The following is a 14,493-nucleotide window of genomic DNA, read 5'->3' on the forward strand; positions in this document are numbered from 1 at the left end:
GTGTTTTTTTCACATTTTTCAGAGGACAAACAGATCACAATACAGTACAACATGCCAAGCAGCATGGGCTGTGCTCTTTAAATAAGCTCATCTTTTTATTTTGTCATAAAAATGCCATGGAACAAGCATTTCAAGAAAGATACATTTCTTTATAAATTTGTGCAGGGTCTAGCATAATGAAGGACTGACAACTGGAAGAAGCTTTAAGTGGTACTACAGTGCAAACAGTAAACAACAGAAATAAAAAATCACTGGTTAAAAGCTAAAGTTCCCCATACTGCCTACTGAAATGTTTTAAACATTTTAAGACTGCCAGAGCTCTTCTTGGTGAGTTCTTTGACGTGTCTCCAATACAAGGCTGTGCCTTATAGGGGCTAGTTTTTACAGTCCTGTCAATCTAAATATGAACCAGACAACACTAATAAATATTTATTATTGCACAGCAAGTTAGATTTTCAATAGGGACATTCCAACAATTTCCCTGCTTTATTCTGCCAACTAATTTCTAAATTACCATATTTTCTAACTAATTTCAATGACTTGCTGAAGAACCGACTGACGTATAGATGCAGGAAGATGCTAACTGAAAATCTGAAAGAATGTATTGGCACCAGTTTTGCTATCAGACAAACATACATTTTGAATTTTTTCATTACATAAAACTACCTAATACTTTCCTGGCATTATAGAAGTGCAGCTATAGAAAGTTAATTGAATAAGGAAGATACTAAGCAAAGACGGACTGCTTAGAAAATAGGTTTTCAACCTGATTTTTTTGCTTGAATTTTGAATAAAATGCTGCAATATTGCAGAAGCATTTATGGCTACTAAGAAGTGGAATTCAGTTGCTAAGAATCTTCATAGTTGATGTCTGTTATTATTTGATTATATTGCCTGGCAACTCTCCAGCGCTGAAAACAAAGTTTGAAAAATAAATCTGAATAAAATTTTGAAACTCTGACACATAGAAAAAACTGATGTAAGAAACCATAGGCTTAAATTATTTTGGCAATTAATAGATTATTTTTTTTCAATTATTGCTTATCTGTCTATGCTGATTATTATCACACTATAACATGTGCAAAGACTGTACTTTGGGAGAATAGAATATTAAAAGAGATAATGTCAACAAAACTAACATTTCTCAAGCTATTAAGTATATCATTATTATCTTAATTAGCAAGCTACTCTAAATTACCATTTGAAACACTGTATATCCTGGGGATGCCCTAACATATACCTACAATTCGTAGTATTCTGAGGAGTATTTTCTGAATTTTATTTAGAGTCTGCAACTTTGCATTTAGATCTTGAAATACAATTATGGAGAATTCCAATGTGTAAGGCATACTGAGTGTGTTAAACCAGAGAGGAGATAACCAAGCAACAGAGATAATCTGGAGCAGGAGCCCAATCTGGATTGTGATAGAAGCAGCAACTCCATAGTACATACTTGCAATTTCTGATTTTCAATAGGTCATAAATTTGATAGAAGAAATTCCTATTTCTTACCTACATTTCCAGTCATTAGGTATGAATTCTGAAAGTCCATCATTCCCATTCCAACAATGTGTATAAAATCTTCAATCACCTGCATTAACTCCACCGAGCCTGGATAGATCTAACAAAGGAAGGTCAGACATGCTGTTAACTATAATATCAAAATCTCTACAGCAGCAAATTCAAATAACATCTAAATGCCATCAAAGGAAATGTGACACAACAGTCAAACTGCTCTTCCCATGTTTCAATATGGAACATTTTCTTTCACTGTAAAGCAACCAATTTGTCATTAGATCCTAATGTGAACAGACACTACTTCCCATAAAGCTATGTGAAATCAGCTTTGCACTGAAACTGTGGCATGTTTGCTCTAAGACACTGCACTTATCAAAAAATTTTTGCTTTCATTAATGGTTAAAGCATTTCATATTCCAGGATAATTCTAATTAAGATATTCTTCCTTCCTCTGGAAGATATCTTCTATAACTTTAGAACTATTGACACAAACAGTTGAATGCAAATCTTACCATGGCCTCTTCAGCATGAAAAAAACTTTGTTGCTTTAAATAATATAAATTGTTACTGGTAATACTATTTTCATTGCTGATGTGGAGTAATAGAATCATTGAATGGGTGAGGTTGGAAGGGACCTCTGGAGATCATCCAGTTCAACTCTATGCTCAGAGCAAGATCAGCTCTAGCAGGTTGCCCAGGACCACATCCAGTTGGATTTTGAACATCTTCCTAGAGCCTGTCTGCGCAACATGTTCTAGCATTCAATCACTCTCATAGTGAAAAGGTTTTTCTTATATTTAAATGGAATTTGCTGCATTTTAATTTTTGGCGCTTGCTTCTTGTCCTGTCACTGGACACCACTGAGAAGAGTTTGGCTCAGTCTTCTTTACTCCCCCACTCCAGGAATTTTTAATACTGACAGGATCCCCACTGAGCTTTCTCTTTTCCAAGCAAAATAGTATCAGCTCTTTCATCCTCTCCTTGCATATCAGATGCTCCAGTCCCCTAAACATCTTCATGGCTCTTCGCTAGGCTCATTCCGTTACATCCATGTCTTGTACCAGGGAGCCCAGAACTGGACACAGTAAACTAAAATAAATTGCAGTAGCCTTTGCATTGCTAATGCAGCCTCTCAATATGACTTTCAAAATGGTAAGGACTGGCACATTTCCAAGAAATACAACTTATTTGCAAAGCTGTAAGCTACTATGATCACAAAAACATTAAAAACTGTTATATTCCACAATAATGATGCATCATCAAAACTGCATTAAAGATCAAAACAGTTATTAATAAGCTTAAAAATTCTGCTCATATGACATACATAAAAAATAATTTTGGGGTTTTATGGCCTGTTATGAACAGGACAATTTTCAGTAATACAGTATTTTGCAATAGAAAAAGAATGGATGGCCTGTTCATGGTGCTTTTTTCTTCATATCAGCGAGATGTCCAATTTTCACTTTATGAGCGACATTCAATACATTCTTTCCACTACTGGGACTACAGACTCTAAAAAATTCCTATAGAGACTATAAATTCCAGTAAGCTGCACTTCATCTTCATCTTGCTTTACCTGTCTATATCCATAGCTGCTCGGTTCAGGACAGAGAATTTCACAATGTGCTTTGTTTTCTACATGGATGTTTTTATAAAAGGCAGGGCAGCAATACCATTTTTATGAAGACTTTGGTGTGACTTTTATGATCCTAACAGGCTGCAAATGCTGCTTCAGGTGAAGGAGACTTAACTTCCATTTTTCTAATGATGAGTTACTGAGGCAGTAAGTGTGTTTTTTGCATCCATCTCATCCATAGCACACACACTCGCAGACTACATGCTAAGGATAAATTTCAGTGAAAAGATTTTTTCACCCTAGTTCTTGCACATAAAATCTTATAGTAATAACTTCAGCAGAAACTGTTGAACAGTCAGTGTTATAGAGGTACTCTTCATTTTTATATATCTGAAGTACTGGTTAATCAATAGGATACCAGCAGATGGTGATGAAGAATATGCAGAATAGCTCCTGTGTTTTGTAACACAAGTATAAACTTACACATTGTGGACTTGAAGTGGTTTCCTGTGTGCAGTGCTCTACATCAGCTCTTAACAAAAGGCAAGTATTAAAGTGAGTGCCGCTTATCTGAATGCTATATAACCTGTAATTAATGATATCAACTGCTGGCATTTAATCTAGAAAAAAGGATGTGCTGAGGCATTGCAGCTGTATACTTGATAGAAAGTCAGCAATTTGCTGACAGTGAGTAAGATTTTCTTTCCAGCAAGGAATCTAGAAAACAGGCTAAGAGATCTATGCCAACAGTAGCTGTGGAGTTCAAGAAAACCATGCAAGCTGGCAAAAAAAGTTGGTTAGACTGCCCCTTGGTTTGCAATGTTTCATTACAAAAAAAAAAGTCATCTGAGTGGCTGAACTGGAAACAGAATCACCTTTACTCTTTTTTAATGAGTCAATAGTGTTTGCACTAGGTTGTATTCACAGCACATACTGACTTGTGCACAGTCTTTTCAAGTTCAATTCCTACCTTGATTTTGACACAAAAACTAAAAAAGTCTTCACACAGGATGTAGTAATTTCAAATAATATTGTTTCTGTTTTAAAATTCAATTCTATTTAACCATAACTTCTCAATGTTTTATCCAAAATATGATAGAAAATAATATTTTGTATAGGAAACCTTTTTTTTTCAACAGTGAAAGAAAAAAAGAATCTTAGGAGTACTTGGGAGTCCAGCTCACCCTTCCTAGCTGGTATGAAGAGCTACTTGCTTCAATAGTTTCTTTGAGACTGCTTGTGTAACTGCCCAAGAACAGTAACAAGACCAGTGATATGGTTTCTTCGGGTGCCATAGCTCAGGAGTCCAAGATTTAGTGAATTCCCTAGCTTTGTCACCAGGCAGCTATAGCCCCGCGACTCCTGTGTTCAGCTCATCTTGGTGCTTGCTTGGGTTCCTGCCTGCCTACCAGTGCTGTACTCAGGTCTGCGAGACCAAGAATTACAAGGCAGAAAGAAGGAGCTATGGAAGAGTAGAAATAACTTGTCTCATCTCTTCTCCCTTTTTCAACACCACTTCTTTGAGCAGCAGCAATGAGGGGAGGGAACTGGAGATCTGTTGTTCTCTCTTTTACCTTCACGTTCTTGTCATTTCCTCTTAGGAGCTGTCATGCCCTGATCTTCATGGGACAGACGGTGGACATGGCATGGCTAAGCAGGCAGGGTGGAGGCAGAAGAAGACAAGGCTGATAACATAAGGAGTGATATTCTGTCTGTTCATTAGAGGGGCTAAAATAGTTGCTTAATATTGGTTCCCTAATCATGGTGCTGTTTATGGAAACTGCCCACATGCTTGTGATTTTGCTGCTTCCATCCACCACCACTAAAATGACATACTTTTTCTATTTTTGTAGCTGGCTTTTACACAGAGGAACAGAAAAACAGCAAAATTAAAATACAATTCCTGGCTAAATTACAATGGGTCAGCTGCAGCATCATACGTCTACTGCAACGTTTGAATTGGTAGTGAAAAGTCCTGATCTTCCCTTTCTTAGTCATATTATAAAGATGAACTTACAAAAATGAAGTTAAATAGCTTCAAAGACCTTTAAACACCTAGTGATTTATTAAGAACCACATTAAAAGTGAACAAATTTCAAGTATCTATATAACACAGTGGCAATGACCATACAAGAGCAGACCAAAGATCTATGTAAGCCATTTTCTTGCCTTTGACAGTGGCAAATAGCAGATGTCTAAGGAAGAGTATAAAGGGGCATGCACATAGTGATACTAGTTTTGGAATTCTTGCCCAGCCTTTAGCACTGTTTTGCCAGGAATTCCTTAAGCAAAAACAAGACCTTTCCACGAACAGTCCTATATTGATGTTTCTTTCATTCATCAGTCTATTTACCTTTTCAACTTGTCTGCTTTCAGCAGCAAGAAGTTCTGCAACCTGACTTCCTGTAGAAAAAGTATCTCCTAGTATTCATTCTGAATCTGTCACTATCTGATGTCCTTTAGTTATTTTACAAGAAGCACAAGTGAATAGATTAATCGTTCCCACATCACATTCTCCAATCCACTCCTGATTTTAAAATCTTCTATTACAAATAAGTGCAGTTGACTTTTTCATACTGAAATATCTTGCTTTGTTTAATCATTCTTCATATAGAAATGTTTCCCTGTTTTTGACTACCTCCATAATTTTTTCTCTGTACATAACTATCTGTTCATTCCCATTGTCACTGTTAATTGTATCTGAATAAATTTGATAGTCTTATATCATGTTCATGAACATAAATACTAACATTGTCCTATTATGTTCTTGGTATAAGCACATAGGAAATACTTATACCCAAGCAAAAAAAAAGTCTTCATTTGAATTTTAAACTCTTCTATTATAAATTAATGATTTTTTTTAGACTTTATTACTTTATAAAGTGCTATCATCATATCTAACTTAGTCCTGAAATTTGTCAGTCTTAAGGATCACAACTGTTCTCCTAAATGCAACCTGTTTAAAAAAGTCTACTGTTTAAATTTCTGTACGTTGTTTGATGGTGTCATGTGAGTTCTGAAGTGTTCCGTTTAATAAAAACATCATTGCAGCTAGACTTTAGTAGTATTTTTCATCTTTCGTACGTGCTTCATTACAATAAAAGGAAAGACATCATGAATAATCCCATGGAATGCAATGAAAATCTGTTCATCAAGAGAAGCACTTTATATTCTTAATATATTTTTAATCTAAGGAATTAGCCAATGGGTCCTGGAATTACTCCTTTTTGAAAAGCATCAGTTTTTTTCCAAAATATTGTCTCACTTAGGATTTCCTTTCACCTACAGCAGGGTGTATGTTTAGCCTGATTTTTGAAACCATACATTCCACTTTGTCATGACTTACTGAAATAATGTGTAGCTTCTGATACAGCGAATGTCATAACATGCATAGTTTCCAATTTTTTAAATTGACGGGTTACAAAATGCAAATCTTACCTGTTGCGCATCTTCCCATTTGTCTTTGTTTTCTTCATCCAAGAGGTTACTAATAATTTGAAAGAAGTTCTGAAAAATCAGTTAAATAAAAGACAAAGTAAAATGACTTTCAATGGCATAAACAGTCATATCCTTAAGTTGACATAAAGAAAGTTTTCCATTCTCTATTACAGATGCAGTTCTTCAGCCTATTTTCTGCCAGTGGAAGAGATGAGGTAACAAAAAAACTGTATTAAACTGATAAAAGGGCACATATATTTTATAGTTAATTGTTCATTTCTGGTCATATAATCAGGTTCCATACTACTGCTTTGTATAAAATAAAAACTGTTTTAAACTTGCTAAACTTTTAAATGAGACGGTGTTCTATTTTCAAATTGTTCTCATTCCAGAAACTAGACAACTATACGTTTTGCAAATAAACAAAGTACATTAAGAAAACACCAGGCTCAGGGTCACTAATTTCTATTCAAAACATGAAAATGATCCTTAATGACCATAAATAGGGCATACAATGGTATTTCATTGATAAATGCTATGTGAAACCAGGTCCATCTGATTTTTAAAAAGTTAGATTTGCTCTGTCTTTTTAGCAATTTCAACAGAAAAAGAATAATTAATTTCGGTTTCTTTGACCTTAAACTGTTAATTAATTTATCTGATTCTCCTATGCATTTAACTATAAGGAAAAAAACAAACAAAAGCCAGGGCATTTAGCTTTTAAACGATGCATTTTAAAAATCACTTTCTTCCATGTGTTTGTGGAGAACTTTCCATTCTAATTTTGTCTGCTCTCTCTACCAATTTGTATTCCTAACTTCATCTTTGAAAGCTAAGAATTTGTACAGTCTATTCTTCTCAGCCCTGTATCACTTTTTGTGCAGAATGTCAATTTTGTCTACAGCCTGTCAATTATAATTTATCTCTTCCTTCATAAAAGATACATGTGGTTTCCACTGACCTTAGCTGAAGAGTGCAATTAAGATCCTCGCAACCTCTGAAAAAACTTTACGTTTTTACCAACCACAGGACCCTATTGGAACTTGGATTAATGGTCATTCCCTCACCTGCACTTACTTTTTAGCTATTTGGGGGGAATAAATAGGGCTTAAATAAGGTTTAAGTATGGAGTAACTTTAACTCACTATTTAATGAAAGTGCAAAGCATTTGACTGCACCATGACTGAAAGGAGAACAGAAATAACCTCCAACCTTAGTGTACTATGGATACTGTGGTTGTGCTTGAAAAGACATTAATTTCAAAATATGAGATATTGCAGACATTTTAGGTGTCTCACAACCATATAAGTAAAACACTGTAGGATACAAATTCAAATAAAACTTGTGAGAACTATTTTCACATGAAAACTATTTTTACATAAAAACATTTTCACCAGTTTAATCTAGTCCTAACACTAACTACTTGACAAGTGAGAGGATCCATCTTTGCCTCATCATTAGGAAGTTAATTATGCTAAGCATAGAATTTACATGGATAAAAATTGCTTTAACTTGGGAAATCTAATATAGAGGTGACTGACACTTTGGTGAACTTGGGCAAAATAATCCTGCACATTAATGAAGGCACAATTCTTCTCTCACTGAAGTCAGTAGCAAAATATCCATAAGCTTCAGTAACACAAAATTTCATTAAAAGAAAGGAAATGGCTCAGCAAGCTCCTGTAAAAATGACAAGTATGTATTGGGACGGGATGATGGGGATTAAAGACAGGACATAAAAGAAAAATGTTCTCATGGTTTGATCCAAATTGCAGTGATACAGATGGGAAATTTCCAGTCTAGCTGAAGATAAGAAGAGGAAAATGCAGCTACATATTGCTTATATACCAAGAATACATTTCATCTCTTGTAGGTATTCAGTAGCAAAATAAAACATACTGAAAAGAGTTATGTTTAGTATTCATTACAAAGGATTTGCCAGTTTAACCAGGTTGGGAAATCACAATTGTGTAAATGCAACCTCAGCTAGGAAAAATGTACAGTTTTATTGGTCCCCCAAGTAAAATTAACTATACTGGCCAAAGCAGTTTCATGGCACTATAACCACATCTACTCTAGGATATTATGATTTTGGCAAAGAGTTCTACTAGGTAGAGTTGGCCTTAGGGGGATTTTGCCTGAGGAAAACACTTTTAAAGTATAATGGTTCTGCGCTCTTGCAGTGTAATATCATGGAGATGCAGTGGACAGAAATTTTAGCTAACTTTAACTCGTTAGGGTGCCAGCAGTAGTCTAGCTGCAGCAGCATGGAGCTCAGTGCGGGATAATTTTCATACTAACGAGCTGGTTCAAAGCTAGTTTTGCGGTACATTGCAGCCACTGATTCCCCTGCAGAAACAGTCTAAGCCTTAATTGCAAAAGTATCCGTGTCCATGTAACGCGATCTACCTAAGAGTAGCCTAGATTGTCTGAAAATCACTCAGGAGGTATAAATGCTTCTTGCAGATTACATGGCTTTGCTAATAATGTTATGTGTTCATTAAACCTTATGTTTATTTTAGTTACATGAAAGCATTAACGTGACCAAAAATTAATAAAAATATATGTGAAAGAGCTTATAAATACTCCTAGACTCAAGCACAAACAAAAGATGAGCAATAACTGATTTAATATGTACTTAGTACTTGCCAATAAACCATAAATGATGCAGATGAACCTAGGGCCAAGAATATCTTGCTTCTTGAGATCTTTTTTTTCCCTATTTCTATCTCTGGTTGATGTCATATTTATGGTAGCAGTGGAGGCTGAGATGCATGAAGATTTTTCAGTCAGCAATACCGCTGCTTTGTGAATTAAACAGAGAGATGACTAAATGGCTTTGCTGCTTCAATAATGAATAGATATGAGATGCACTCCAAAAATGTGACAGGGGGATAGGGGTTAAAAAGTCTTTCACCTACTTTGACTATTCTCTTGTTCATTGCATTAATGCTGCAAGAAACAACATTGCCCTTTAGTAAAATGATTGACAGGTATGAAGGCTAAATTTTAGAAGCATTATGGATGTGATCCGATGGTATTACTGCAGTAAACACTGGACCTCCTTGTAGAATCAAGCTCCTTCCTTTCATGGCAGGGCTTACGTATTACTGAACTGGCCACTATAGAAAATGTTGTGACAGCCAGAGCCAAATTTTGAAATCTTTTATTTTTGCCCAGGCTTTTCTGAGGATAATGCCAGTTACAGTCAGGAATGGACAATTATGTTTTCCTAATTTAATTTCCTTCCTTTCAGTCTTTTTCTTCTGTAATACAATGGCTGCAGTTGTCTGTTCCAGTCCAAGTTCTTTGACCCTCTCTGCAGGAATAAAGCTGTCATAAATCCTTTTATACAGCTAGAGAAGAATCCCTCCCTAGGAGGAATTAATGCATAGCCTTAAGTCACCTCCACTTTTGGACTTCAGCATAGGGAATGTGTGTGGGAGGGGGAAGGTGGGGGGAAAAAAGCATTGGGCAATCCTGTTAATCCCTGACTGACAGCAATGGTCCCTGTGGCTAATATAAATGGGATTATACTGCTCTAACTTCTTTGGGGAGAAACCTTGTTTCCTGTTGGTCACTGGATCAGGGGATTCTACAACTTGCTTTGCCATCTGTCCTGAAAGGTAGCTCCTTTCCTGCCATCCTCTCCTTAGAAGGTAATTCAAGCACCCTTAGACCAGTTCTGGAAAGTGTCCCAAAATGTTCCTTACATTATGCTTATTTAAAATTTTAATTATCTTCCAGGTACAATCCTTCTTACACAATTAATAGCACAGTGACCATCTCACAGCCTCAGTGTACCTACACAGTGTATTTTAAAGGAATTCCCATATTAAGAGAAAGACCTTGCTTGTAGAATAATTACATGACTCTTGTCTTCTGCTATTTCTACTACTGTAATGATGTTTTCAGTCACTGATGCACGATACCTTCCATATTAGCTGCCTCAAACATGGTTATTTTTCTTCCTGACACTTTATATGCAATATATGCATAAATATTGTTGCAAAAAAGGTTAAAATATGCAAAAAGAAGAACAGGGATATAATAAATAACTTGGCACTAGACATACATACTTTAGAAGCTTTGTTCTGCTCTCGGTCTGCCTAAACAAGTGGCATTTTCTATGCATCATATCAGGTAGTGGCATCTTCATTTTGAGCCTGAAATTTTCAAATTTGATCTCACTTTTCTGTTCATTCTTTTTGTTACGGAGTGTCTGAATCACATCTTTTGCACTATTCGTGAATATTAATAGTGGATATAAGCCAGAGATTGTAGACAGTAGAGGAACTATCCAGATGGATGGAATGTATAAGAAAGAAACATACTCAGACATACATGCTTTTCCTTTCTCAGTTTTAATGGAGGTGGATGTGTTGGTTTTCTATGGACCTTTAAAAATACTATTACCCATAATACATAATCTACTTTTCTGACATCACGTGAAATGATAAATTATGACTTTCAGAGATTTTAAACCTCACTCACGCTTTTCTGAGAATTTGTTTAAAACAAAAACCCAACACCTAAGAAATTCTACTCTTTATGTAGTGCAAAAAATAGAATGGAATTAGAGCACCACACAGAGCTTCCTCATAAAGAAGAATCTTGGTATTCTTCTGCAAATTAATTTCATTTTCACTTTTTTGTCACTTACTTTGATGATGGACTAGAAAGTATGAAAATATGTGATAGTGAAAATAAAAATTAAATACAATCCTCCAGAGTATGGTAGCATATGACATTTGTTTACATATGGGGAAATCCTGGTTTCTCAGAAATTGATAGTAAAATTTAAACTGATGTTACTGAGCCAGGATTTCATTTTATATCATCAGAAGTCAGTAACAGAAGCATTGCTTAATATATCCCCTGTGCAAAACATACGCTTCATTCTGATTTTATGTACTTTCCTGAACACTATGCATTGGGGTTTGGATTTTACCTTAGCTTGCAATTTGTTAAACTTTTTTTTTTTTTTCAGTTTCAGTGCCTTTTTTTCAGCAGGGTTTAGGAGCTCTTGGTATTTAGGCATCTAAATCCCAAAATACAGTTATTTCTTTGGTTTGAGAAATCCTTCCTTATTTCCTTCACAATAGGCTTTACCAATTTTTGCCTTTTTTCATTTCTTCACTTCAAAATGATTAATCAAAAATTATTTTAAAAAATACTAATCATTTTTCCAAGTTCTGCCAGAATACTATTATATATTTTGGAAACAGCTCTACATTGCTGAAGGGAACAGATCTTTTGGCACTGCCATTAGTGGGAAAAGAATCAAATTCTTTCTAATGTATGTAAAGTGCAAATGACCTGATCTGCTAAGCCCACGAACAAAATCAGTTTCTCAAGGCTGGTTTTACCACAGATTTCTGTAGTGCCTGTGAACCATGAAGAAGTCACATTGGGCTGTCAGACTGTTGAATGCATGAAAAAATTTCAGTAAATAACACCCTGTTTAACAGTAAAACTTACTGAAAGTAGGAGAAGATATTGACTCTTATGCAATTAAAAAACAAAAGGATTGTCCAGCCAAAATGCTTTTTGAAAAGCACTGTTCAAAAAAATTACTTTCAGCTGGCTACGGGCCAACACAAGAAACATTGGTTTTATATGGAAGTTCATTTTTCTTTGTGCATAGAAAAACAAGAAAACTGAAAATATAATAGCAAGCTCTTGAAAACTTAACTCTGGAAAAACTGTCTTTTCCAAGATACCTCCATTTATGTGCATGCATATATTCTAAAATGTGTTTATAATCTATGCTTGCCTTTATACAAACAAATACGTACACATGACCTGCATTAATAACTTCATTATTAATTTATGAATGATCATGAAACTCTATTTTTCATAAATAATATATATATCTACCTTCTTAGTATTCTTTTTCAGTACATCTACAGTCTTTGAAAAGTGTCTAAAATTCTCAGATATAGATGAAACCAATATCCTGATGTGGAAGTCCTGTGAAATATTTATTTTAATGAACATTACACAATGAGTTGTGCAGCCCGTTATGTGGAAATAATTATAGTGGTTTTATTTCTGATAATATTTTAATTGCCCTCTTGCACAAAAAGAGTTAATCTAACACGTGAAATAGAAAATTTATATCAAACTTACTATCCATCACTCCTGTGCACTTTTAATGAGTTTTATTTATTTGAACTGAAGAAGCAATGCCAGAACTACGTAACTAAACTGAGGATAGATTTTTGAACTGAAATGAACTAGAACAAACAACACTAGTGAATTGCTTAGCGCAAAAAAATACCAACACATCCCTATCAATCAAACCAAACCATGAAAGAGAAAGATCCTGAAAATTTTACAAAGAAAGGATTTTACATTTTTTACTTGCTGCTTTGTTTTGGGTATGTGTCTCATTAAATGTAGCTGAGTCTTCTCCTATTTTACACTTGTGTCTTAGTTTTGTGTGAACAATGTTTATGTCTATCATCCAGAAGATTTAGTTTCTTCAGTGGGTAAAATAGGTGACATGCAGTACACTGACATAAGCTCCATCAATTGAAACATTATCCTTACAATGTTCTCTTACCTGCACCCCGTCAGATGCAGGGATATAACTTGCTCTTTTAAATGTGTCTGTAACATTTCTGAGAATTTCCACAGAAATAAGAAGGTCCCCTGCATAGAAGTTTTTCCTCTGAGTTAAATCCAATAGTGTCTTGGTTACTTGGGACATGCCATCACCAGCCAACATCCTCTGTCCCTTGGCGAGGTGCTCTTTAATCTGTACCAGAAGAACAAAATGAGTATCAGAACCTACTTTACTGAGAAAAAGGTATGAAAATTCTAAACACAGGCAAAAATATTAAATATTAAAGCCATTATAACAAAGTTCATCCTGTTAAAGAGAAGACAAAATAGTAGACTATGATGACAGAATTACTATGTTTATCAGGGAATCATGGATTTTATACTGAAGGATTCTGAAGTTGTCATGTTTCACCCATTTTCTTCTCTTTGGGCACCAATAATTTCTCAACATCCATGTTCTGAAAGGAACTCCATGGCCTGGACTGCGGCTTTAATCTACTGCCATGAGGTAGCAAGGAACTGGTCTTCCTCAGAGGAACTGCTGTACAACCACTGTTGCCACTCATTAAACAACTAAGAGCTCTGAAAGGAGTAAATGCTAAGATAGTCCTTGTTATAATCTAGTTTACTATAGGGAAGTACACCCTTCACCTCTGCCAGCCCAGCTTGGCTAGTCAAGACAAGAGCGATGGTTTAGGTGGAAGCTGATTATGGTGCTCTCTTCTGTAGTACTAACAACACAAAGGTGCTAACTCGGAACAGTCCAATTTTTTCAGGAAATGCAAATTGAATTATGAATTGCTCCTGCGTATCAGCCAAGAGAGCATGCTTTGGTGGTAGCTCTCCCAGTAGATCTGTACAGGGCCAGTGATAAAGGTAATCCAAAACGCATATGCTGGTAGAATAATCCTCCTGATAAGAAGCTGACTTGCGGATCTGACTAATTCTTAAAGCTGAGACAGCTTCCCAGGAAAATGCATAGTGTATCACAGAGATGTCACAAGGCCACCCAAGGCTGAAAAAGAGTGCATGGTTTAAACAACCTATTTTTAAATATGCATATGAATTTATGTGTACAAACGCAAGTTCTTCCAAATTGAAGCTAAATTAAAGAAAACATAAATGGCCTGAGACAGACCTCACTCTAAGCAGAAGGGCTGAAGAGAAAATTCTGTGCAACTGGCAACCAAAATGCTGACATCATCTCTGTAAATGTATCTTCAATTGCTTTTTAACTTGGCCTTATTACTGACATAGAGAGGGAAGGATGACTAATGTAACATAATTTGGTGGTGAAGTAGAATCAAGAGTGTAAAGATACCTTTTGTCACTTCCACATCTCCCCAGCCACTTTGTGTGGATGTGTGGGGCTTCATTTAAAAAAACAAACC

At 35.5% G+C, this 14,493-nt stretch overlaps 1 protein-coding gene across 7 annotated transcripts in view; it reads right to left on the bottom strand.

The window, feature by feature from the left end:
- ADGRB3 (adhesion G protein-coupled receptor B3) overlaps nucleotides 1-14,493 on the bottom strand; it is a 465,066-nt gene that overhangs the window by 225,473 nt on the left and 225,100 nt on the right. For all 7 annotated transcript variants that reach the window (XM_052781809.1, XM_052781807.1, XM_052781806.1 and 4 more), the window contains 3 exons: nucleotides 13,101-13,295; nucleotides 6,533-6,601; nucleotides 1,513-1,621 (listed from right to left, as the gene is read on the bottom strand). In XM_052781809.1, coding sequence (XP_052637769.1) covers nucleotides 1,513-1,621; nucleotides 6,533-6,601; nucleotides 13,101-13,295 — 373 coding nt within the window. The remainder of the gene's footprint in view (nucleotides 1-1,512; nucleotides 1,622-6,532; nucleotides 6,602-13,100; nucleotides 13,296-14,493) is intronic.

The sequence above is a fragment of the Harpia harpyja genome, chromosome 3 (genome assembly GCF_026419915.1).
Source record: "Harpia harpyja isolate bHarHar1 chromosome 3, bHarHar1 primary haplotype, whole genome shotgun sequence".
In the NCBI taxonomy this organism is placed as follows: Eukaryota; Metazoa; Chordata; class Aves; order Accipitriformes; family Accipitridae; genus Harpia; species Harpia harpyja.